The 27,148-nt window shown below is 41.9% G+C and overlaps 1 protein-coding gene across 1 annotated transcript in view; it reads left to right on the forward strand.

The window, feature by feature from the left end:
* The first annotated feature begins 1,250 nt into the window (after positions 1 to 1,250).
* The window catches only part of LOC121299702 (plexin-A2-like), a 151,815-nt gene continuing 125,917 nt past the window's right edge, over positions 1,251 to 27,148 (forward strand). Inside the window, exons 1-3 of the mRNA XM_041227639.1 lie at positions 1,251 to 1,688; positions 21,628 to 22,937; positions 25,870 to 26,052. Of these exons, the coding sequence (XP_041083573.1) occupies positions 21,735 to 22,937; positions 25,870 to 26,052 (1,386 nt within the window). The 5' untranslated portion in view covers positions 1,251 to 1,688; positions 21,628 to 21,734. The remainder of the gene's footprint in view (positions 1,689 to 21,627; positions 22,938 to 25,869; positions 26,053 to 27,148) is intronic.

Consider the following 27,148-nt stretch of genomic DNA (forward strand, 5'->3'; position numbering starts at 1 on the left):
CAATTAAACACCCGGTCTAAGCAAGGCTTTGCGCAGCCCTGTTAATTAAAGACATATTAAAGGTAGAACAATGTCTGGACCTGATTGAAACCGCCGCAGCGCAGCACCACTCCAGTGCAGTATTGTGGACCATTAATAAACACCATCGCTGTTCCTTCTAATTGCACCTGTTTTTTGTGCACGCTTCATGTTATTAATTGCATCTGGTCTTTATTTTTTTCTGGTTGCTCAATTGTTTTAGATTATACTTTCAGACGCACAAAAAAAAAAAAAAAAAAAAAAAATAAGTGTTACCCAAGTAAGCATTGCAGAGATCAGCTTTTTGATGTGCCTGGTGGTACCGCGCACATTTAAAAGCATGCCCTTTGCTCCCTGTGCTCCAGTATAGTCTTGTGCGAAGAACGCATGTAGAAGGGATGAGCTCCATGCTGTACATCACATCTCAACCGGGAAAGGAACAGCTCAAACAAAACGGAACGGAAGATGAAAGAGAGAGCATGAGGGTGGTCTGATTTCAAGGTAATAGGCTACTCTAGATCAGAGTCTAAAGATACTGGGGAAGAGTCCGGTGCTTTGACGACGACTGCTGTGAAACATGAAGTAGCCCGAACTGCAAGGTTGTGGTTGCATTAAAATGTAGCTACACTGCAAACACCGGGGCTTTTAACAATCCGTGTCAGGAATCTGTCGACAAAAGGGTTAATCTGCGGTTCTGTGCAAGCATGTCATAAAAGATGAGTCGCAGATAGGAGCAATAGTGGAGTGAACTACAGCGTTTGTTGCAACTATAAAGGTTTATGGAACAGATCAATTTTTTATATAATTTACTGCAGTATACCGTACAGTGTGAGCAGAACCCCAGATAGTTAACGCTGGGGGTGCGAATGAACGATAGCCATTAAGTGCGGCGAATGAATGCGCTATGTATTGCATTGCTCCGTATAGAGATGCAAGTAAACCAACTTAATTCAGGGTTGAATTGGTAAACTAAGCAGGTATATTATATATGGGGTGGGGGGCGCACCTGTGTGCGATATATGAATACAGGATTAATACATGCGCCGAAGAAGATTTATAAATATGCGGCGAGGTTTTTTGCAAAGGCAACTACCTGCAGCTAGCATGAAAGCCAACAGTGTCTGTCTATGACCCTGTTAAACCCGCTGACGGCATGCAAATGAATCGTATGCTAATGTTTTGGGGGTTGGGTTTAATCGGTGCGCTGTACGGACTGTACTGCGAGCGGTGTGGTTGACCGTGTTAGTCTTGCTGGGTAGACGGGACACGCGTGTGTATTTCAGCGTGTTTGAGATTGCGTAGCGGAGAGGCTGTGGCGTAAACCTGGAACGAGAAACCGCTGATGACAGACCGAAATAAATACAAGGGGACTGTTAAACTGACGGAATGTTAAATATCTAACCCGGCTACGTCAAAGTATTCATTAAAAAAGGACAAGAAACACGAAGCACCCCTGTAATCAATCGCTGGAATGAAACGGTACATCTAACGAATCGCACCGGACTGGAGAATCTGCTGGGAAGCAGGACGGACACGAGAACGGGCAACAGCAACGCCAGATTTAGATTTGGAATTCTAATTCGGCGTGGATTTAATTAGAAAATATATTTAGCTCAAACAAGCACTCAACCACATTTTGACACCAAACACAACAACGTCTTGGTACTTCGGTAAGTAAGTGCAAGTGGAATGTATATGTACACACCAGGATACATGCATAACTATTTTGCCTTAAGAGGCATTTTGTTTGGTGAACGAACTCGGTTAATGCAGGCTACTGGTCGTTCCATTAAATATTGTTACTAGAACCGATAGCGCGTCACAGTGCAATGTGTTAGTACTGTACTGGTATGAAGTTGTATTTATTTAAGAACTTTCGCCTGTGTGTTTTATTTCTTCCGTTTTATTTGAACTGTACAGTATACTACTTTGGGATGTTCGTATTAGACTATTATTGTTGTTGTTATTATTATTATTATTATTATTATTATTATTATTATTATTATTATTCACTCTAATCTGCAAATTGCAAACCGCACTGATACGTACAGAACAGTCCAATTCTATTATTTGACCGGCTATCGTGTTTGTGGTAATACGAGAGTGTCAATGTGTGTGTGTGTGTGTATATATATATATATATATAATATATATATATATATATATATATATATATATATATATAGCAGACGTGTTTTTGTTCTGTGACAGTCATCCAAGTGGAAATTGTATTAACAATTTATAAGGGGGCTTTTAATACAGTGTGTCTATATAGAGTGCCAGTTTGTATTCTATTTAATGAATGGACTGTGTACTGTACTTAAACTCGGGATGCAGTATCCGCCTGCATGTGCACAGATCTGATTTGTGGTGATCCAAGTTTAACATGTTGGTAGTTTCCATTAGTAGCAGGCACTGAATCAGTCTTCTTTCTAACTCTGCTTGGCCCTTCAACAGATATGTGCTTAGACCCAGATTTTAAGGTATAGTGGGTCTAATGGTTTTAATATAGTTTAGGAAGGCTGAGGCCAGTATATTCCTGGGATGGAAATAAGACTCCCATTGCATAGCAGTTTGATCCATTCCTTGTTTTACTATACGTTTAACACACTTGCGCTTGTGACCGCTACACTGGAAATGGTGAAACTGCTGTATAGCAGGAGTCTTTACAACCCTGTGTGTAAACTCGGTAGAAACGCTTCAGTTTAAAATGTTATCCAGATTGATAATGATATGGATATTAATTCTCGCAAGCTGCAGCAGAGCATTCTGCTGGCATAAGTGGTAGTTCAGAGGCTAGAGAGTTTTCAACCTTTAGAAAATGTAAACTAACTAGTAAGACAACAAGTTCTGCTGTCTGTTCAATGCACAGCAAGGTTAAAACTGGAAGGCTATAGTTAAACTGACACCCAGGAAACATTTTACCATGCAGTCGAACATGGCTGTGTTACACTGTGTTGTTGAAAGCATGAGGTGTCCAGGCCAATGCCTCTGATGTTCGAGCTGTGCGTCTGGGCATTAGGTCCAGCGCTATACAAGATCCGGTGTCTGAAAAGTTCAAACTGATGTATTGTCGTCTGGTGCAGATAATTTAGTTTTCCAGCTCCCCAGAGCACAATGCAGGCTGCTCATCTGTCCACGACTCTGGACTAGCAGATGCATCCACAAATCTTCGTTTTCCCGTGCAGAGAGAGAGAGAGCGGTTCGGCAGTTTACTCTCTGTCATGAGCGCTGTGCATAATAAATGCCTTTTAAAGAGAAAATTGCCAGCCATTTGCATCAAAACAATTTCCATCTGTCGTGTATGGAGGAGTGCATATTAAGTGTGCTGTTTATTCACTAAACTCCTGGCTTTTTCACCGTGACCCCACCTGCACTTCATTAACTTAGCCTGTTGTCACATATTTAAACAGTAGTTTGACCCTGGCACACGGACACACAGTACATTATTCTAAAATAAACAGCAGCTTGATCTTGGACCTCCAGTGCTGTTACCCCTGTAGCTCATCCAAACACAGGTTTATTACAGATCGATAGAGAGGCGGGTATAAAGATGAGGGAGACTTTTCAACAAAGACGATCGCAGTTCATTTGGCATTACATGAGCCTGCTCCTGATAATAATTTGGCAATTCAATTTGGGGCAAAAAAACAAACAAATCACAATTAACACTTCGATTTAATGAAAATATTACTACTATGTCTTGTGCTTACCTTTTTTGTTAACCCCCCCCCCCAAAAAAAAAACCAAAAAAAAACTACTTTTTACTTAAATCGCATTCTGTCCTTTTTTAATTTTATTATTATTATTATTATTATTATTATTATTATTATTATTACTAAAATTATACATTTAACTTAGTTATTTGTATTACCCAGTAAATCCTCTTGTGCTGGCTTCATCCTGGGAAGGTGCAATGTAAATATTATGAATGATTAACGGCAGGATCATTTCTTCTTTGTACTTTTTCTTTAAGAATTTGTTTTTTGTTGAGGTCATTGAGCATGGTGCATGTTCTATAGTTTTACTGTTGACATGCAGTATCTGACACATGTGCAAATAAGTGGGTCATTTACTGTGCTTTTACCCTTCTGTAAACCAACACTCAGAATGCCTTTAGCATTGCTTGGGAGGTCTCTGTGTACTTTGTTTAAATCTGTTTGCCCTGGTATTTCTTTAACGCTTAAAACAAAATGCAGTGCTAGACAGCTCAGATACTGGAAGCACATACTGTATATTATAGCTCATGTACCGGGTGGATGGTTAATCAATGAGGTTAATGACATCGGGCTGGTGGAAATCACTCTGATCAACCCTATGAGCTTCAAACTATCCTCTGCTAAAACATCTAAGCCACATGCTTCAAACAGTGTGAGCAATTCAGATTCATTCAATTCAGAAATAAAAGCGTTCAAAGAAGCTGGGGCTCAGGGTTTTTTTTTCCCTTACACAGAGATACTGATAAAATTCTTATCCTATTAACCAGACGGTTCTACTTTTATTCAAATGACCACCCTGGATTTACAGTCTTTATCTCAAAGCGCTGTGATGCTAATCTATTGATTTGTTTGTCAGTTCATTACAGAGGTTGTTAAAAGCTATTGTGTTCAGGAGCTGTGGGGACATGTTCATTTTCCTGCTTCTTTTATTCTCAAACCTGGAGGGAGGGAGAGAGAGGTTGGGTAAGGAAAACCTCTTCTTCCCAGTTTGTTCATCTGCACGACACAGAACTCATTAAGTGTAACCAAGGTAGCACTAAACATTGAATTGATTTTATTTATCTGAACAAATATGTAATGTATTGTAAATATTTATTTAAATGCCAGTTTCTAGCTGGTATTGATGTCACATTTTAGTATTCATAAGCTGTAAAGTTTTTTTTTTTTTTTTTTTTTTTTTAGTAACCCTTTTTTGGAGCTTCTAAAGTATAATCTGAAACGCTTAAAATAAACACAAAAATTACTGAAGAAAGATGCATAAGGTAGATGTTTATTTCTCAAGTGTTATTTGATGAATCAGAAACTGTGACAAAGTAAATAACAGTGAGGTCAGTTCATTGATGGTCAGTTCATTTGACATGTGGGTAGTCTTCTGGATTCTGTAGATGGCAATGAGACTCCCATTGCATAGCAGTTTGATCCATTCCTGATTTTACTTTGAGTTTAATAAGACTTGTCTGAGCTTGTTACTTATACACTATAGCTAATCAAGCTCGTAGCTAAACCTGGTTATGCAATAGGAGTCTTTTTTCATCCCTGATGTAGTAAGGAGCAGCTATTGAGGAATCTTGGTGTCCTTAACACTATATGGAGTTATCAACGATCCTCACTAGGGGAGCAGACAGACTCGTTGAAATCCAGTGCTCTTTGATTCACTATTTTAAAAGCGTTCACATGTTCTTTGTCTTGCTGTCTGCAGTATTCAAATCTTTGACAGATTTGCATGGCACTGCCAGAAGACCTAGCTGATCAATGCGGTGGAATGAGGAGTCTCTGCTCCCTGTACAGTGCTGCTCTGCACTCCTCTGAAGATCTTAATTGTACTTGTGTAATGTACACTGTGCTCTATACAGAGTAGAGGGGTGAAAAGTGCTGCCTGATGATTAGATTGGACTCATTTAGAGCATGCCAGGATTTTTTTTTTATTCATAAGGGGGTCTCTGAAAGAACTCTGGCATTGTCATCCCATAGAAAGCTAAAGCATTGTGGTGTTTGTATACAGGCAGCGTGGTCCCTTGTTCTGGCATTGGGCTTTCCCATGCTTTTCTGCCCGCACTGACGGCTTGTGCGCTATCATTTCAATACCGTGCCCGAGTGCATCTCATAACTCAGTGTCACAGCCGAAATGCCTATCTGTTAGCCCCTGCCGCGTGATGGTCTGTCTGTGAGCCGAGTGCTCTATATGGCGGTAGACAGGTTCGATTTATGTGCCGCAAGCCGGGGAAGATTTGATTAACCTGTGATAGTGCTTGCTAAGTAAGGAAGACGATGAAACCGCATGTAAAATTCCCGAATGGAACAAGGCACATGTTTTGTGCATGCATCCGCCTATAGAATGCTAGGCAGAACTGTCTAGTAATAATAGCTGTTAACGTGTGCATTGCTAAGGTCTCCTTCTGAAGCAGAAGGCTTGAGGATGTTTACCTGCTCTTGCAGTGGGGTTAGTGTTAAGAGCAGCGTGTCCTGATTTCCTCTCTTTAGCACTCTTAATGCAGGACTCTGATTCGTGCAGTTCTCTTTTCAAGGATTCAGAGTGGTGGGTGGCTGGGGATTGTGTCGCATGCTGATACAGCAGAGGGCAGTTCTTATGAGAGGGAGTTGTTTTTAACGATAGGACAAGGCTTGTCAACTGAAAGCACAGCCTGGGGAAGGAGGAAGCCCTCGCTGTCTGAGGCTGTGTAAACACACAGGGGTGCATGTAATAAGCTCTGCAGTTTTTAAACTGCCATCAGCTCCGTATTAAAATGCAGTTGATGTTTTCAAAAACCATCAATGCTATATTGCATAACTTGTAATTTTATTATTTAAAGAGAGTCTCAGCAAGAGAAGATCCAGAAAAAAGACTGGCTTCGTTTTGTATTTCTAATGTGGGCTTTATTTTGAAGTTTATTAAATGCACTTAAACCATGTATTCTGTATTAATAGCTTTTGGATTCTCCACTGCATTATAAAACTAGCACTGCAAGGATTTCAGCCTCCATTGCAGATTATGAAGGATAGTTTTACAGGCAAAAGTTGTCTGGAGGCTCCACTCAGTCTATAGTGCTTGAAGAGAGAAGAGAGGGGAGGGGGTTGTAAGCACGGAGTTTGTGCCAACTGTAGATTAGCAGACCTAGGAACAGATTTCATGTTTGCCAACTCAAGTGGGTTCTTCAATGAATACCAGAGCGCCCCAGGAATAAGAAAGGAAGTATGAGCTGAATTAATGAATGAAAATGTTTCTGTTTCTTTTTAGAAAACCTTTTTCAACCTGGCTTTTTTTTCTCTGTACTCCCAAAATAGTCGTGTCTTCCAAGGACTGTTGGATATCTGTGCATTGGGAAGCGGCCAGCATTTAATCAGCTTCACGATTGGTGTCTGGCAACCTTTCAGTTCTTCTTTTCTTACATTATAACTTTGTGTGTGTGTGTTTGTTTGTATTAACCCCCTTAAATTCAGTGTCAGTCTTTTGGATTCGAGACACTGCATTCAACCAGTTTTTGTTTGAGGGGGCCATCCTTAATGTGAAAGTCAATTAGCATATGAATCATTAATAATCAATTAGCTTGGTGTCACAGAGGAAGTGCGTTTTGTTCAGCGGTAGTAACAATAAACGAACAGACAAAAGGGAGAGCCAGTGCTGGCGACATCACAAAGGGAGCAGGGCAGCTGCACAGAACAGATGAGCGCAGGAGGGGCAGCAGGGTGCCACCCATGGCAGGGCACAGACTCCGCTGCCTGCACCACACTTCTGCGCCACATGGTTCTGACACCCCACCCCTCCACCCCCTGTGCCAGTGTTCATCCTCAGCACTGCCTCCTGGTCTAGCTGGACACCTGCCCTACCCCTGTTCCCATGGTGACCACCGCACTGATGAAGTAAAGGTTTGTGTGCAAACACCAGATATACAGCAGCCACGCTGATAGCGAGCGATTTGTTGGGTTTAAAATCTCAACAGTTGGTGTGCTTATCTCAAAGCTAATGTAAGGGATTGGACAGGGTTGAGATAGTAACCCTAAAACATATCTTGGAGACATTTCAAATGCCTATTGATATAGCTGCACAGATGCATGTGTTTTTTATTAGTTTATTTATTTTTTAAAACATTTTTGTACAACGTGTTCCCATAGTAGGGCATTCCAAGTGTACTAAATCATAAATAAGCATTGTAAAGCACAAAGAAATACAGTAAAGCGTATTAAAAAATATTATAAACCAGAGTAAACTGTGGTAAATGCCTATTATAACCATAGAAAAAAGCATTGTAAAAATCCCATGGTAAACTTTTATTAGAGATAAATTAAATTAAAAATGTTATTGCATTTGTGTTTCCCATGGGAACCTGTCTGGGATATTTTGTGGAGACTGTGGGTTGTAACCACACAGAGAATGAATAAAAAATGACTAATAAATTGTTGTTCCCGGAATGATGTGTCAGGTGTATATTTGTTTTGGACCTGTGTGCTTTCCAGAATTAGCTACCTTGCAGGCAGGTCCCATTTTTTGTGTGAAATAATAGCACCCAAAGGTAGCGTTGCTGAACAGTGAGAGGTAACCTTGTCTCATTTCCAAGTGTATTGTTGTCTTTGGGGAGGGCTGCTGATACTTCTAGAATTCAGGTGATGAAGAGACAGGTCTTCTTAGCAATGCATTATTCAGAAGCTGTTTTAATTAATAACGTCAACGTCTGTAGGGGCTGCCAGTGGAGATGGTGGGCTTGACTGGGTTCTGTTGCTTTGCTTGTGGAAGCGAGAAGGATGCAGCGGGGTGGAGTCACGGTGACCCTTTCTTGACCTCATCAAACCACTTGGCATTGAACAAGCTCTGGAGCCAGAGCAAACCCTCTTAGACATCACTGCTGTAGTAAAGCACAGTGCCCCTGACAGGCAGGCAGGCAGGCAGGCAGGCAAGCAGGCGAACCAAAAATAGCAGCAGCGTTGTAGAGAACAAAGTGATGGTTTGATGGGTTGTTCAATGTCACGCTGTCGGACGGGGTAAAGATTTAAACCTTCCCTTTTGAAGAGTCCAGCTTCCTTTCTCTGTAGCTTTGGTCTTGATATACTGGAGTACCATCTGTACATTTTTTTTTCTTCTGCTTGTGTTTTGCATGTTCCAAGGAAATGCTCACTATCAGTGTCAGTTTGGCATGTTTTCTGGACCTTGTTGTGGCAGTTTTTAGTACATTAAAGGGGTCTGTTATCAAAGTCGGTACCCACCCCTTGAGTACGACCAGTCAGTGTAAATAAAACACTCCAAGAAGCTCTTTGTTTGTAATACAAAAAAGAAAAACAAAGATATGGGTCAAATAAGATCTTTTGAAGTGCAAGTACAAATTCCCTCAAATTGCACTAATTAGCCAGTTCCAGGTTGTATAACGATCTAGATAAACCAGAGCCTGCCACCTATACATTATGTAAACCTGGCTCCAACTGTGTAGGGAAGCAGCTTACAAAAGCTATAGTTACACACCCATTGCACAACTGATAAATTATACAGAACAACACCTTATAGAAGGGAACACCAGTGCTGTGCACCAGTTCATCCTGTGTGCTTTCTGAGTGAAGGCTTGTTTATTTATAATGGTGGAGGAGAAACAGAACAGCAAAACAGGGTGGGTGGAGAAGGAATAAGGGAGAGTGAAAGAGGGACTGGGAGAGGGCTTTTTATATTATAATAACAGAGCCTGGATTTATTTGCTCAAATCCACCTGACTGTGTGTATAGCGCTGTGCGACAGTACAGTACAATGCGTTCCCTGCTGCCTTTGTGTGCTCATTCAAACGGTACTCCGACAAACTTGTGTGTGGCATCATGAACAGGTGTGAAGCACACACCTGCTAAACTCTGTAGTGTTGACTAAACTGTAACAGTTCCAGATTCCCTGACAAACAAAGGCAGAGCATTTCATAATTTCAGAGCACTACAAGCAAATGCCCTACCTCCCAAGTTGCTTTTGTTGACCCTAGGAATAACCAGCATCCCTGTATCTTGTGATCTCAGAGTGCGGTTTGGAAGATACGGGGTCAGTAACTCCTGCAAATAACGAGGCGCTAATCCATTCAGGGCCTTGTAAGTTAACAGCAAAATCTTAAAATCAATTCTATACTGCACAGGGAGCCAGTGTAAAGAAGCCAAAACAGGGGTAATATGTTCACTTTTCCTGGATGTAGTCAGAATTCTAGCGGCGGTATTCTGAGCAAGCTACAATCAGAATATCACACGTTTTGGGATACCAGAAAAAAGTGCATTAATATAATCAATTCTAGATGAAACAAAGGCATGCATTTGTCTCTCAGCGTCAGATACAGAAATAATTCGTCTACGTTTGGCTACATTTCTCAAATGCTAAAAAGATATTTTAATAATTTCCCTAATATGCTACTAGCAAATTTTCACTCCAGTATTACACTTTGCCTGAGCCTTTTTAGCACCCTCCCCATATGTCTCCCAAGCAGAATAATAAGCCGGCACACATGCGTTGAACTGGGAGCTGGAATACAGGCTGTTTTTGTTGTTGAGAAACCATGAGCCCTGGCCAAACATGTTTACTCTGCCTGCAATCCATCCACCTGACTTAAACAATCCCTGTTCAAAGATGCCGGCCAGCCCTGATGAATGCATAAAACACAAGAAAGAATTTTGTTTAATGGTTCCGGTGACTTTTGCCCTGAGGGAAACCCCATAAATACAATAGTGTACTTTGTCCTGGTAAATATTTCTCATGCTGCAATACAGCACAAAGAGCGGCCGTGACTTCACGGGCCAGCTGTGTGCAATGCTAAACCCTGCATCCCTCGGCGTGACTGGGAAGGAAGGTGGCCGCCACAAGGACTGGCAGTAAAGGGGTTTATTTCCCCAACATCAGCACTGCATACATGAAACGGATGCCTTTTCCTTTCCGCAGTATTGCATTGTTCTAGTTGTATAGATGACGACAGACGAGTGTGGGACTGATTGTAACAGACTTGGCTGTGTGGAGATCCACTCCTGCATCTTCTCAGCATACAGTGCTGACAATATCTTTAATATAGAAGTTTCACAGCTCTGTAAAATTTGTCATTAATTTCACTTTTGTTAAAATGAGTGGCACCATCGATTCAGCAAGGGCATTACCCTGGTCATTTGATGGTGCCGCAGCAGATTGAACTCTTTTGCAGCATCGTGCCTTGCAATAAGTTCTGCTGTAGTTTGCAAACCTCCACAGCTCAGTCGAAGTGCAGCATCATTCTGCGGACATCCCCTCAGTTAAAACAGTCTCTACTGCTGCAGCATGCTAATGCTCAATCAATCTATTTGTGGGAATGACGAGAGTACAGTGGTGTTCCGTTGCTTCCAGGAAACCTCATTTCCATCCTGTACTTTGTCCTGTAAATATTTCTCGCATGCCAGACAGGAAACCATGACTTCGGCAGGCTGGCTTTCCCAGAATAAACTTTGACCTCTCACTGGAATCCTTGAGTCAGGTGTGCCAAGCCCAGGCTTCCCATCATGCACCACATCCACTAACTCTGAACTTCCTTTGTCCCACTGCATATTTAGATCTACCCATAACAGCAAACTTTACTCTTTTGCTGATATTTGTTGACTTTTAGATTTCTGTGAATTAGTGAATATTGTATATCAAAACTCTAAGTATCAGTTTTCTTTTTATAATTTATAACCTAGATACAGGGATTACGAGCAGCCCTGTTCAATGCAGTAGACTTCAGAAGGAAGGCAGTTCTTGTAAGTTCATGTGACAAACCGAGCATTGTTTGTTTGGCTTAACACCCATGATATTCTGTTGTGAGGTCTGTGCTAGGCATGCTGTTCATGACTGGCTATTCAGTATGTGTTTTTTGTCAAGTCAGCTTTCCTGCCCCGTTGTACAAAGTAAAGAGTGAAGTAGGGTAGATCCCAGCTACCCAGGGGCAGCATCTCAGCTGCTGATCCTGGTGCTTTTCAAGTGACTGAACTACCTGTTGTATCAACATCCTGGAGGGAGTTGTTTCCACTGGCCTTCCAGTTTTTCATGTTGTGTATACAGCTCCCTTGCCCTGGGCTTATTTAAAAACTGCTGCAGAAACTAAAACAGCAAATTACAGTTTAAGGTTGCTGGGGCCAACGCCTTTTGTCAAGAACAAACAGGACCGTGTCTGACATGGGGGCCGTGTTGTGGTTTCAGAAGAAAAACAAACCCCACAAATGTAGTTTAGATTCCCAGTTAAATAAATAAGCTGCCCAGACAAAAAACAGGATACCCTAGTGAAACTCTACAATATCAAACACAGCTCTTATCATGCATAGCAGAAGCCATTTGACATGCAATTACCCTGTCATTGACATTCAGTTACCTGTTAAGAGTCAGTAAGTGTGCAATATGGAAATGTAACCATAATAGAAATATTCCAGAACATTGTTTTAAACAGCTGTGTTTTTACTTCGTCTGTGTTTTAGAGAAGGAATCTACCAATATAAATAATCATACACAACTGACAAGTACATACAGCATGGAAAATTGGCTGCCCGCCTCTATTGTGTATTTATTGCCTGTCCACTAGCATGTAAGTGAGCGTCAAGATATGGGTAATTGCATGACAATAAAAAGCTTATTTCTAGCACACAAAATAAGACGTTACTGCATTAAACAGCAGCTGCAAATACCAGACCTTTAACTTAGCAGCAACTATGACAGACAGGCATGTGACACATCTTTAATTCTGATCTGAATATAACACAGCATATATCCCCATTAGTATTGCTTTCTACTCTGATAGCTAGATATTGGATAAAGGAACAAGCAGCAGACTTGATTCGGTTGTGTTTTATCACCACTGATGCAATTATACTGGTCATTGTGGGCTTCTCCTTTTCCTGAAAGCGAGTCTCGCATTTCCAGCGCAGTCTTTAGGAAGCAGACATTCTATGCAGTGTAAGTGGGTTGAGTCTTGTTTAAATGGTGATTTAATGGGCTTTTAATGTGAGTGTGAGCTAGTAAATAGCAGCAGTAAGTATGTTAGAGCTAGTGTTAGACGTAAGAGCCCTATAATGAAGATAGAGTGCATTCAAACTGATTTTCTCTGCATCTCAGTGCGATTTGGTGCTTGAAGTAAAGGTATAGCTACATGAAAAGGGCACTGACCCCATTTTAAGAACAGATTTTTTTCTAAAGCGTTCCATTCTTTGAAAGTAATCTCCTTGTTTAACTGTAAAATCTCTACATGGTAATACCTGTTATTCTTTGTAAAGTGTGTCTGTACTGTGCATTTTAAACATAAATGCAATAAAAAAAAGAACATGGTTTCAGCTAATTCTTCTATCATACTTCCTGCTAGTTATTCTTCTCTAATTTTTTTTATGGTTTCCCTCTTATGTGACATGAAGAAATGGCCCTTAATGAAAGAAACAGGGGTTGGGGGGTTTCTGATTGGACTCTGAAAACATATGTAACAGATTACAGATATAGCACTGAAACAGGCCACTGGATACTCTGTGTGTGTGTGTGTGTGTGGAGTGTGTGTGTGTGTGTGTGTGTTGGGGGGCAATTGGAGGCAAGTGTAATAAATAGCTGTGCATGTTTGGGTGACTTTTCATGTTGATAAATGATAGCCCTTTGTGGTGGTTGCTCCTGGGGGTCTTCAGGGAGTTTCAGTTCCCGCAGAGCATGACTCTTGGGAAGAATGCTGACTGGGAGTCGTGGAGATTCTTTCAAACTCTCTCCTTTCTCGGTTACTGTTACTAACTTGATAAACACAGTGGTTTAGCCAGCCCCACATGGCAGGGCTGTTGACTGGTGTTAAATCACACCAAGCCAGGTGGCTGTAAGGGTCAATCTAGAATCCAGTGAGTTTTATGCCCCCTTCTCCCTCCTTCCCCAGCGCAAACACACACTTCATTTAGGAATTAAATGTGGCTTACTTTGGCAGGCTTGGGGAAAGTTAATTTGTAAAGCAATTAAAGAATGCATCCCACAAAGAGACAGTGATTCCTGACTATTAATAGTCCACAGGGTCCAGTGCTGCATCGACAGCTTTGGAAAACACATCAGAAACTGCTTTTCTATGTTTAATTATTCATTTTAATTTGATTTCTTTCTCTTTTATCTTGTCACTTTCTGGTGCCATCTCTTTCAAACACCAGGTTAAACTAGGGGTGTCCAATCCCGGTCCTGGAGGCCCATTCCACATAAATTGGTTCAAGTAAACAAATTAGAATGGAGTTGTAACAAAGATATTGCTAAACTACTGTATGTTCTGTGCAGTAGAAAAAGCTCAAAACACTTATAGTGCAGTTAATACAGTATTGCAGTATTTCCTGAAGATGGTTTGTGAGCCTAGAAGCCCTTTGCAGACTGCCTGTGTCTCGTTGTCTCAGTTTAGCTGCTGTACCAGATCTGTTTAGGCATTGCTGACGCAGCACCCTGTCACCTTTTTGGTTTTGTTTACAGAAAACGTTACACAAACAACTGTGGATGGAAAGCTTGCTGATTTAATTGCAATGGCTTCTAATTGATTTTTACATGAAGTGCGAGCTGTTGCTGGCCCAGCATGTGAGTGGGAAATAGTTTCTCAGTGATGGCTGCTGTTCAGGATAAAGGCTGAGTGTTGCACAAACAGCGAAATGCAAAGTGCCATTGCTCTCTCTGGCCATGTGCAGTCATGCATACCTTGCATACAAGCTTCTTACTTGTACCACTGGAATGCAGCCCATATGAAAGTGGGTTCAAGCACCAGAGCAAAGTGGTTAGAGTGCTGGGCTGCAGTGTGGAAGGTAGTGGGTAGCTCAGTGGTTAGAGTGCTGGGCCATAGTGTGGAAACTAAAATAAGGTGCTCTGTGGTCAGATTGTAAGAATGTAGTGTGAAAGGAGCTCAAGAAGCTTAGTTGCTGGATTGCAGGAGTGTAGTCTGCAGGGTCGTTGGTAGCTCTGTGTTGAGATCGTAGGTGGAGGGTTCAGCGCTGGATTGCAGGAGTGTAGTCTGCAGGGTCGTTGGTAGCTCTGTGCTGAGATCGCAGGTGGAGGGTTCAGCGCTGGATTGCAGGAGTGTAGTCTGCAGGGTCGTTGGTAGCTCTGTGCTGAGATCGCAGGTGGAGGGTTCAGCGCTGGATTGCAGGAGTGTAGTCTGCAGGGTCGTTGGTAGCTCTGTGCTGAGATCGCAGGTGGAGGGTTCAGCCCTGGATTGCAGGAGTGTAGTCTGCAGGGTCGTTGGTAGCTCTGTGCTGAGATCGCAGGTGGAGGGTTCAGCCCTGGATTGCAGGAGTGTAGTCTGCAGGGTCGTTGGTAGCTCTGTGCTGAGGTCGCAGGTGGAAGGTACTTTGCTGTAGGGGCTGTGAGGAGCTTGGAGAGCCGCACAGCGGGGGCAAAATAAACAAAGGGGTTTAAGCTGATTGGTGGTAATGATAGGCCTGCAGCACGTCGTTATGTAAAGTACTAGATTCTGTAGTTTGCTTTGGCAGAACTGTTAAAAAAACCAAAAAAAAAACCCCAAAAAAACCACCCTGCCCATCATGCTAATCCAAATAATGATGTCTCTGTTTGTGTGCCAGTCAGGGAGTGAGGGGCATGCTGAGTTTTATTGGGCCTGCACCCTCCCCCACAGGACAGGGCATTCTTCGGATGGATTAAAATCAAGTCCCTAGACAGCAAAGGTGCCAATAAGCTAAACATCATGCAGTGTATACAGTGATACACAGATCATGATATGTACAATATTAATCCTTGTATTGTTATGTATTGAGAGAGAGAGAGAGATATATATAATATATATAGATATATAGATATATATATATATATAATATATATAGAGAGAGAGATCCTTAAAAGGCGCCCTAAACGAGTTGTCTTATTTTATTTTTTTGCAAGGTCCTTAGTGACATTGGTTACACAGATAGGTCCCAAGTTTCATCAGCTGGAATGCTGGTCCAGATTATTTGCTGCAGAGGAGCGAGGGGGTGCAGTGTTCGGGGTATCCCCCTTCCTTGATTAATTTGACCAAAATGATAAAAATTATGTTTTGAATCAGTGAAGGAAAACCACGGCATTGGTAAATTTAAAATGATATGAATTAGAAGAACCGATCAATGAATGGAGTGCACATACAGTTATATGTTGGTAATGACCAGCTTCAGTTTTTCCATCAGCCACACGGTGATCTTGCATTTTTATTTTGCAGGTTGTACAATGATTTCACGGGTCTGTGGGTTTCAGTGTCAGTTTTAGGGACTGCCTGCATTTACTAAGCAGCAGCACGTCTTCTTTACAGTTGCCGTGTTAATGAGAAACAAACAATATCATGGAAATAATTGACAAAATCCTGTAATAAATACTGGATGCAATGCAGCAAAGGGTTTATCTTGCGGTTTCCAGTTAAATTTGTGCTTGAAAAATCGTTTCAAGGGGGGGTAAGTAAAGTTTCAGCATCCAGAGAAAAACATGCAGTGCTGCGTGATGTGTCCTGCAGCGTTAACTGAAAAGAAATACAAATGGATAAAGTGATAAGATGAAACCCATTTGCTGGTTGCTTTAATAACTGGTTATATATAAATACATTGTACAGAAATAATGTAGTCAGGCCTCCAGCTGTTTGTTATGCAGCTTCAATACAGAGCTAAGAATTACACTTAATAACATTAGAGCTTGTATGGGCTTGACATCTTTTTTAATTTTTTTTTTTTTTCACTTTTACTCATAATTCAGATTTACGAAATAACACTAATGGCAACCTGCTCGGTGCTTGACAGACAGCCGAAATGAGAAAAGACAACCCCCCCACCTAGGCAAGCTTGTCATGGAATTGACTGACTAAATGAGTCTTTCGAGACAAAAAAAAACACACGCCACAGACATCAGAATTAAAATTATGTCCTGATCTCTCCAGGGACTGCATCGGCCAGCGAAGCAAAATGGTAATTCAGCGCTCTGCTTAATATTTATTTAAAAGCAGACTAGTCTTTCAAGTAGGCAACATGTTTTTTTATATAGTTTTTTTTTTTTTTTTTTGTCTTCGATGAGTCACAGGCTTTAATGAACACTGAGTTTGTTTGCAGCTTGACTTTCTATTTTTTATTTTGACCTGTGGGTTTAAAAATTTTTAAAAAAGCGGAATAAAACATAAGTAGTGTGTAAAAAAATTAAACAAAATAATAATATTTATAATAAATTGTAATTATAGCCAGCTGACTAAATCAGACTGAACTGCTTTGTCCAGGATATATGTGTACTGGGTCCAGATCGCTGAGTGTTTGACATGGACGCAAGGTGGTCTAGTGGTTGGGGTTAAGGACTAGAAACCAGAAGAAATAAAGATCTTCAATATTGAATCCATTCTCAAATGTTGGCCATCATCTGCTGTAGTGGGACTTAGTGGAGGCAAGTGTAGCTACTGTTGTCACTTTTTCACATACAGATAACTGCTTGTGTAATTGAGTTCATCGGATTGTGGAGGTGTAATTGTGATGATCCTGCTGTAGGTCAGAAGTTCAGGTCCCTGTTAAACATGGTACTGAATACGGTATAAAGCCTGGGAGGGCTGGCAGGATCTCCATCCCTGCTGTTGATGCATTACCCCGCTTCCTGAGCTCATATGCAGAGCAGAGTGTAATTTGTGAACAAGTTCATCATGCTGATCTAATGGCAGCTCATGTGTCAGCTAGAATTATTCCAGCCGAGGATCGCCACAGATAAAGAGCCTGGCTTTGCCATCCCTGTTGATAACGACTGTCTGGATCCCACTCAAGGCTTGGTGTGTGTTTCCTGTAAACCAGGGGAAAGCATGTTGGTATCACATGCGTCTACATGGCGGAAGAAGCCTCGGATCCCAGCTGTCAGTCATTTCCTTCAATTTGCTTGGGGTGCACTGCAAGCATGTAGCATTCTGTAGAGATTGAGTTTATTTAGATTACACATGGCAAATTGGGAACTGTCATAAAATTGGCGTGTAATTACAAAAATCTAATTTGCATTGGCAGAGTGCTTGAGCACGGGATGGACCCACGCATGAGGAAACGTGGCCTCTTGGGGTTCATTGGACTCCGGTGTCATTAGGTGGTATGTGTGGCTTCAGAAGATCTTAAGAGTATAAGAGCAAGCCCTTGAGCGTGAAGTAGGCTTTTGGGAACTGAAGTTGGCTGCTTATACAATTCTCGTAGAAAATTAGTTTGCAAGACAGGATATTAGAAGTCGAGCAGAAAAGAACCACTCGCACAGCTGCCAGTGCTTGGAGGAAAAAGGTTCGATTTTTTTCCTGAAAAAACTAACAAATGAATGTTCTGTAACAAAAGCAGCTTGAGGATCCATCCTGTAACTAGAAAGGTTGGGTCTAAAATAGCAGATTGAACTTTAAAACATGAACGAGTGCACTTTCAGTATAATTCACACAGAGACAAAAGGTATTATAAATATCCCTGAGATGCTGAGAGCCTTTTATTATCTCTCTCTGAGAAGGTCAATCGAAGGAACAAAGACTAATTGACTAACCTCATGTGCACTGCTCTTTTTCAAATAAAAAAATCGCCTCTCTTTGTAGAAGAGAATTTGTTATATATCATTTTTTAAAATCACCAGTTACATCTAGCAGTGAAACTAATTTTCAGATTGTTCTTAATGGCCTATTGTCTTTGTTTCTTCTTTAATAGTGTGCCCCCCCCCCCCCCCCCTCCCTCCCCAATTTCTTCTCCCGCTGGAGTCACTGGAGCTGGAAATATATTGAAATCCTCATTGCAGATAAAATACAGGTCCATGATAATCAAGCCAAGTCCATTGGTTTATCCTCGTCCTTCACATGCCCTGGTCAGATTGCTCTGGCATTGGGAATGATGCCTCCCAGCTTTATCTTGCAGAGGGACGATTCCGCCTATCACACCAGTGAGTTGTGACTGCTGTCTGAAGGCTGTTAAATAATATGCTGCCGCCAGCATTGGAATTCATCAGTTAGGTTTTATTTGGCAGCATTGTCCACAGAGCTTAATAAGACCGATGCGTGACGAATTTTTGCAATGTCATTGACAGTAAAAAAAATAAAAATAAAAATGTTATTACAAATGTATTGTAAACTACAAGCTGAGTCACAGTAAATTGTACACTATGTGCAAATGAAACGAGCATTCCAGCTGAGTCAGCTTCTTACATTCAGAAAGGTTTGTCCACAAATATGATGCAGAACGGTGATGTGAGCAAGTTTCTTACCTGGCATATTTTTCAGACAACTCAAGCCTGCTTTATATTGGGTAATGAAAAGGGGGTGCGATAAGGAACTCAAGAAAGTAGTATTAGATTTTAATAAGGGGTTTTGGACAGACAAACTCATTTTTGAGGGCACTGTGGTCTATAGAGCTTTTGAGGGTCTCTTAAATCTCTAAATGGGGCAGTCCATTAGACCAGCTGAGACCTCTACCATGCTGTGCTGCACCAATGGCAAACCTAAAATCCATTGCCGTATCCTTTATATTCTCGGTTCAGTTTATACATCTGTACAGTAAGCTTCACATGCACAGCTGTCAGTCCTCTCTACCTTCCGGTACCTTGCTGGTGCCAGCCACCATGCCTCTGCCAAGCTCCGGAGAGCAATGTGTGCCCGGGGCATTCAGGCATAGAATCTTGCATTGCTTTCAGGGCTTGGTTAACCAGGAAGGCAACACTGGGCAAAGTGGCTTTGGGTGCCAGCTGGGGGCTGCTTTTTATCAAAGGATTGACTGGGATCTTTGGTGAACCTCTGACGTCACTGTCCACTGCATCAAAGAGACTGGAATCTGAAAATGTAAAGAGACCTCTCCCTTCAATTGGCAATTCCATCAAACATCTTTGCACTTCATTTTTATGTTAACGTTTTTAATCTTTAACATAAAGTATGCTAGTTGTACTGGAGGCAACACAAGACTGTGTGCATGCTCTGTTTAATCCATTAAAGAAAAGGTTCAGATGAAGCCCTCTATTTCCCTCATGTTCTTCCAGTTGGGACCTGGTAACACAGCCGTGATCTCACTGACGCCAGTTCAGAACAATGCATTGCACCAAAACTGTACAAGATCAATATTCCTAAGTGCAGGTGCATAAAAATACTACTCTGCATTCAAGCTGGTCCATATTTAACCCCAGAGAGGACGGATACATTTAAATATAATCGAATCTGGGGTAAAGTGTCTGGATAAAAGGTCACCAGTCACTTAGCATGCTCTGCCTTTCTTGTGCCATTCTTCTATTCCAGCAACAGTTTGAATTTTATGAGGCACTCTATGTGACCAAGTCCTTTCTGGCTCAGGCTGACTGTACAAGAGAAAACAGAAATATTAAACTGCAGAAGCAGGAGCTAAACAGTGCTGCCAGACCTGGACACTGCACCTGTGCTCAGGTCAGCAAGGGACATCCTCATTCGGAAAAGGACAGGTTATAGTAGAGCATTTATCCTATGTTTTTTTTTTTTTTTTTTTTTTAAATAAGCTGTAAATTGCAAATATTCTAATAAAACTCGACATGCTCCTTGGTTGTTACATATTATTTTGCTCCTTTTAACAGAACATGGTGCAAACTTAGCATGGGCGTGAATGCTTTGTGACTATGACCTTGAGTCACCTGACAGATTTGGTATAGCGTTTCTAAGTCTTGGCTTGTTTGGCCTTTCTTTACTAATTTTGGTCTGTGCTTTGTTTAATACATTGTCCCATTCCGCTAGCCATGCTGGTCCCTCAGTCCCTGTGTTTTTGAACTGATGTTTTTTTTTTTTTTTTTCTAGAATGGCTAGTTTGCATAATTAGGTTCTTAAATCGGCTTTGCATAAAATATGCTAATAACATAAATGAAGAATCGCTTTTGCTTTAGTTGCATTTTCACAAAGGGTTTAGACCCACATCCCTAATGACAAACTGATTAATTTTAAAATGATTGCTGTACTGGAAATTATTCCTTCCTTCCGGATTCTGTCATTTAGGAAGAAAAAAAAAGACACATCTCTTTTTTGCAGACTAATTAACAGATTGGGATCATATATTTGAACACCTCAATACAGAGGCTGAAAAACAGAGAAGTACCAGTTTTCCCATTTGCTCTTGCTGTGTTCTGGTTATAAGACCCAGACCTCTGAACAAAGGCTGGGATAATTAACTGGAGCACTCGCTCCCTCAGACATGGTGCATTTCTCTTTTTTACTTCTTGATTTATGACACATGGGGAAAGATCTATGCATCTCTGCAAAGGAGAATTAAATAATTTGTCTGATGTATACATATCCTGTTGATAGAGACCGTACATTGTTTTTTCGCCCTCCTGCTTTCTAATATCTCATCAGAACTACAAATATAACTCAAATCAACAAAAGTTTCAACTGATCTCCTTGACTCAATATTGTGTTACTCTGAATTTATAATTTATTGAGTTTTGAAAGTCATGGATTTAAATATCTCATGGTTCCCTACTGGGTTTAGTTTTCCCTAACCTAAAACTGCTTTGTATGTCTGCTTATTGTCACAATTTCTGCTATCTCTTTTAATGGAACAAAAGATAGTGTTTGCATTGTGTGGTTCATCTCTTGAGTCCTAGTCACAGCTTACAGTACAGTTTCTCTGGCATACGAGACTCATTCATCAAGAGCAAGTGAGTCTGCTCATGTATGCCTTCAATTCATAGTTACTACGTGATTCTTTTCTGTGCCCTGTTTGCTTAATCATACCCAGCACCTCCTCCGGTGTTCACAGATGAACGCACTCTTAATGTTTCCTTGTATTGTCTCTTATCAGACCCAATCTCTGTGTCTCTCACATCGAGGGATCACAGGGTCAGAAACCCATGTAAACCCAGAGCATTGAGAGGAAGTGAAAGGAGTAATCTTTCCCATCTTGCTTTTAATATTTTTTCTAATTGAGAATACAAGAGTTTGTACTGGTATTCTTGCTTACTGTACTGACTAACTGTTTTTTATTTATTTTTTTTTCCTTTTTGTTTTAGAACCATGTGAAGACCCTTGAATCAAGACCAGGAAAAGCTTTGTGGAGACTTGTAGAAAGTTTCTTTCTTTTTTCTCCCCCCCCCCCCCCCCCCCCCCCCCCTCCATCATGGAAACCAGGAAGGATTTCCACAGGATTTTTCTTTGCCCCTCAATACAGGGGTTCTGGTCACTGGGGGTCAGCCTTCTCCTCTTGATTGTACTGTCCCCCGAATATTCTTCTAGCCAGCCCATCAGCACCTTCCACACAAAGAACCGGGACTGGACATTCAACCACTTGACAGTTCACCAGAAGACTGGGACGCTATACATTGGTGCTGTCAACTGGGTCTACAAGCTGTCTGGCAACCTAACCCTTCTGGTGTCCCACAGTACAGGGCCAGAGGATGACAACAAATCGTGCTACCCTCCCCTGATTGTCCAGCCCTGCACCGAACCCCTGACGCTCACCAACAATGTCAACAAGCTGCTTCTCATTGACTACTCCCAGAACCGCCTCCTAGCCTGTGGAAGCCTCTACCAGGGAGTTTGCAAACTCCTGCGCTTGGATGACCTCTTCATCCTGACGGAGCTCTCCCACAAGAAGGAGCACTACTTGTCAAGCGTCAACCAGACGGGTACCATGTACGGCGTGATTGTGCCCTCGCATGGTGAGGACGCCACGCTCTTTATCGGCACGGCAGTGGACGGCAAGCAGGACTACTTCCCAACCATATCTAGCCGCAAACTGCCCAAGGATTACGAGTCCTCGGACATGCTGGACTATGAGCTGCACAGTGACTTTTTGTCCTCGCTCATCAAGATCCCGTCAGACACCCTGGCCCTGGTCTCCAACTTTGACATCTTCTACATCTACGGCTTTGCCAGTGGCAACTTTGTCTATTTCCTCACGGTCCAGCCGGAGACCCCCGAGGGCGTCTCCTCTGGAGCCTCTGCCAGTGATCTCTTCTACACCTCGCGCATTGTGAGGCTCTGCAAGGACGACAACAAGTTCCACTCCTACGTGTCTCTGCCGGTGGGCTGTGTGAGGAACGGCGTGGAGTACCGCCTGCTGCAGGCCGCCTACCTCTCCAAGCCTGGCGCGGTCCTGGCTGCCTCCCTCAACATCTCGGCCGAGGATGATGTTCTGTTCACAGTCTTCTCCAAAGGTCAGAAGCAGTACCACCATCCCCCGGACGACTCTGCCCTCTGCGTCTTCTCTATCAAGAACATCAACGCCCGCATCAAGGAGCGCCTGCAGTCATGCTACCAGGGGGAGGGGCACCTGGAGCTCAACTGGCTGCTGGGGAAGGAGGTCCAGTGCACCAAGGCGGTAAGTGTTCGATCACAGTGTGAAAAGTGGTGTTCTAAAGGGGTCATTGATTGTGTGAGGCTACCTTATAGCATAGCACAATGTACCTTTTTTTTTTTTTTTTTTTAAATTAGTGCATTTTTTTTTATTTCTCTGGATATGGTGGAATAAATATTAACACTCTTAAAATACCCTCTTGTAAATTTAAAAGCTGATCGCTTTATCCTTAAGTGTTTTTATTTATTTCATATCTTAAGCACAGAGTGTGATAAGCCATTATGTACTATAGCTTTAATCTGGCTGCACACACTATACATGCACACGGTCCATGCATGTAAAGAAAATCCCATGAAAATGCATCAGCTCTCCTGCTTTTAGATAGCGTAACAAACGAGAAACCCTGGCAACGCTCTATCTAAAATACAATGCTGTTTCTCAATAGGTTCTTTTAATCTGGTTCTTCCCAAGACCTTCGGGTCCCTGACAGTTCTTGACTTGTCCTTGTCTGCATCCCGTTGTCCTTGAGTGCATTCCATTCTAAATTCCAAAGTTCTGTGGAGTAATAACAGCTTTCATTTTTGTATATAGTGTTGAACAGTTCAAAGGAAAAGTGACAAAAGAAACCTACTGTGTGCGCGTTGTGTTTCAGTAAGCAGCCGGTATTCAGGAGTCTGCTTCATCCAAGAGCCTCGTCTGCAATCAAAGCTTCCACTGGCATTATTCAGACTAATTGCCAAGGTGTCCTTCTGTGTGTGTGTGTGTGTGTGTAGTAAATCCTTTTGCTGTAGTTTATACTTTTTTAACATGGATCGCCATCTAAAGTGAATTCACAATTCCCTCTGAACTAGGGCAAGGGGTGTGTGTGGAATTTGACTCTTCTTGTGATTTATTATTCATTGTCATATAAAGACAAACCAGCATGAAACATACAATGAAAGAAAACATACAATCCACTACAGCACTGAGCAATGAAGCTGAGCCAGCACTATACTATCACTGTGGTTTTACATGCTGTAATAACACCACTATACATACTGGGAACTGGCTGATTTCCAAGCCATGCCATTACCAGCACAACAGAACATCTCTCTGGATCACTAATCGCGGTAATATATTTTACATTTATAGGCAACCCACTTCTTGAAGGACTTGGCTCTCCTTCATGCCACACAAAGCGCCACTGGGTGTCTCAGTTCAACCAAACTCTGTCTTGGGTTTTATTGATTACCTACTTGGCTGTTTTTTTTTTGTTTTTTTTTAACATACTTATGAAGCAGACAAGCTCTGTTGCAGAGTTTGTATTTTTGGAATGTTAATTCACCCTAGTTTTAATGTTCTAACCAGTGTTTGGATCTTAAGTTTACAAACGAAAAGAGGCCATTCGGCCCATCTTGCTTGTTTGGTTGTTAGTAGCTTATTGATCCCGGAATCTCATCAAGCAGCTTCTTGAAGGATCCCAGGCTGTCAGCTTCAACAACTTTCATTATTTGTATCAGTTAAACCTCAATGTCTTGGAAAGATTGAAGCCGACGCTGCACTCCAGGTGGGTCGGTGTGAAACAGACTGGTACACAATGTACCCAGGAAAAACTCGCTCACGACCGCTCACCGGATCGTGTGCTGCAAGACGAGGGAATATCATCGTCAACCAGCAGCCAAAAAGGCAAATCTGAGATGCAACAAAAACAGATGGATATTTAGATACCAACCCAGCGGTGCTGAGGGCTCTTTGGAGCAGAGGGGTATGTTGTATTTTGATACATGAAGGCGAATTGGATTGGACACGCTTGTTTAGCTGCTGGTTTGAAGAAAAGTTGCTTTTTAACAGAGCAGAATTGACAGTGTTGGTTAAGTGCTTGGTTTATCCAGAGACCACTTGTGGCATGAACAGTGGCCTCTAAGAGAGTGCTGTTAGTTGGCTTAACGTTTAATCTCCAGTAAGCACCCCTACAACTGAGCCAACTTGCTCTCTAGCTGCTGTTCAAATTACAGTAAAACTCCTCTGAAAACGGTGCACTGCTTCATCTCAACAGGTGTTGATAAACTAGAGAGCCTTGCTGCAGCTCATTAAAAAACGGAACTGCTGTCCTCCTCCTCAAAGCTGTCCTATTAAAAGAAAGAAAGTGGTTGGCTAAAAGATTTGGTACAGGAGTAATTTCAGGAAGTTTTTTTTACCGCAGAAGCGTTTATGCTCATCTGTCTCACAAGTCTAATTAAAACGCACCTGTGCCCCACATTTATCAGCTGGGTGTGCAGGGTTAGAAGCAAGACTTTCTTTGGATAGAAATTTGAACCAAATGCTGGTTTCATCAGGTATTGTTATTCAGTAAATCAGCTCATCCTATTTGAAGTGCTGGCTCAGTCCACCCTGCCCTTCTCAGTATATCCTTTCAGCAGTGGGTAACGATACAGAAAGAGAACCCCTTAACACATGCATTAGTACATGTGAAGTGCAATGTAACAATATTTAGATGCAACTGCTATTTTTAAAGTACAGCTATGGCCAAAAGTTTTGCATCATCTAGAATTGTAGGATTGTGACATAATTAAATGACAAAAAAACCTATATGAACATAATTGATCTTTTATTTAACATCATGTAATCAAATAAACAACAAAAATCATATCGGAATAGTCTGCCAGAAGCCATAATCGTAGTACAGTATTTAATGTTTGATTTCAAATTTTTTGGTCAGTTTGTGAAAACTACTATGTAAGATAACATAATTCAGCAGGTTTTATTCGACTTTATGAAGCAAAATGTCTCAATTCTATAGGAAAATGTAAAGCTTTTGGCCGTAGCTGTATAAACTGGACGATAAAGTAAAAACAGCCAGTGATGCGTACCCTTTCTAAATGCCGGGCAGCAGTGATGTAGCACACATTTTTAGGTGATCGTATTGCACCCTGCACAGCGTTTCACAGACCCCCTGTTCCTTTGTTTTATATTGCAGCCAGTGCCGATCGATGACAATTTCTGTGGCTTGGATATCAACCAGCCACTGGGGGGCTCCCAGCTGGTGGAAGGAATCCCCCTGCTCACGGAGTCCCGGGACCGCATGACCGCGGTGGCCACGTACGTGTACAGCGGATACTGTGTGGCCTTCGTGGGCACCAAGAGCGGCAAGCTCAAGAAGGTAAGGCTTTGAGGGCTTCCTGGGCGGAGCTGGGTTTGGTCTGCATGGTTCCTTAAAGGCAAAGTTTGTTTAAGAAAGCTGACTCACCTTACATCCTTAATATACCCGCCAAACAAACGTTCTCACAGATTTAGTTTTAGGATTAGTGGTCAGTGGTTAGGGTTGGGGAATCGGTTTGCTGAATGCAAACTAGGAACAGAAATGCAATCTAAAAAATGGGACCACCTTTCTCTGAGTTTAGGTTCCAAAGTGTGAACCCTAATGTAGTGATCAGGTGTATCCCTGAGCCTGTCTACGTGGTGAACACATCTACTCCTAACCTCTTTTACACCTTTTGGATGTTGGATGTGTTGATTTTTGTACTGCAATCTCAAATTGAGGACCCTCCGTACACTGGCTGTTATGTGTTGTTGAAGTGAACTTGCTGTGTACCATTTTATAATGAACAACAAAGTGTGCTACAAGCAAGAGGAAGTCTTTTATTTTGCCTTGAATTTGTACCGCAGTGCACAGTCGCAGACAGACTAAATATCTGACCCTTATACACTGCTGATGTTTTGCAAGCAGAGGATAAGATCTGATATTTCAATGCAGTCTCTCGGGGTAACACTGCTGAGATGTGTGGGGTGCTGCCCCGTTCACTCGGAGGAGGTAGTGTTTGGGTTACAGGGCAGATCTTCAGGATCTATTGAGTCCACAGAACATGTTTAATTGTTGGGTTCAGAGTGGTGCGGGGTGTACAGCACAGGGTTGTTCAGAGATAACTGGCTTCAAAGTGTAGTACCGATCAAACCGGCTCCTCCCTGCTGTGCAAACCAGCCTCCCAGACAATACCTCTAATCCAAAGAGGACCAGCTTTAGTAGAAGCAGATATTTGACAGACACACGTTCCTCCACTCTCCCACCCACCAGGTATTGATTTGATGAATTTCACGCAAAGGCAACAGGATGCATTTTGTCACAGAGACAAATTTTCTTTTGAAGTCATGGAACAACAAGTTAAATTAGAAATGCCTCTGATTGATTCAATCTGAAAGTGGTCGCACTGTATACACATGCGATTTTAACATTGGACACATTAACCCTGTGTACACAG

This window comes from Polyodon spathula, chromosome 25 (genome assembly GCF_017654505.1).
Source record: "Polyodon spathula isolate WHYD16114869_AA chromosome 25, ASM1765450v1, whole genome shotgun sequence".
Classification (NCBI taxonomy): Eukaryota; Metazoa; Chordata; class Actinopteri; order Acipenseriformes; family Polyodontidae; genus Polyodon; species Polyodon spathula.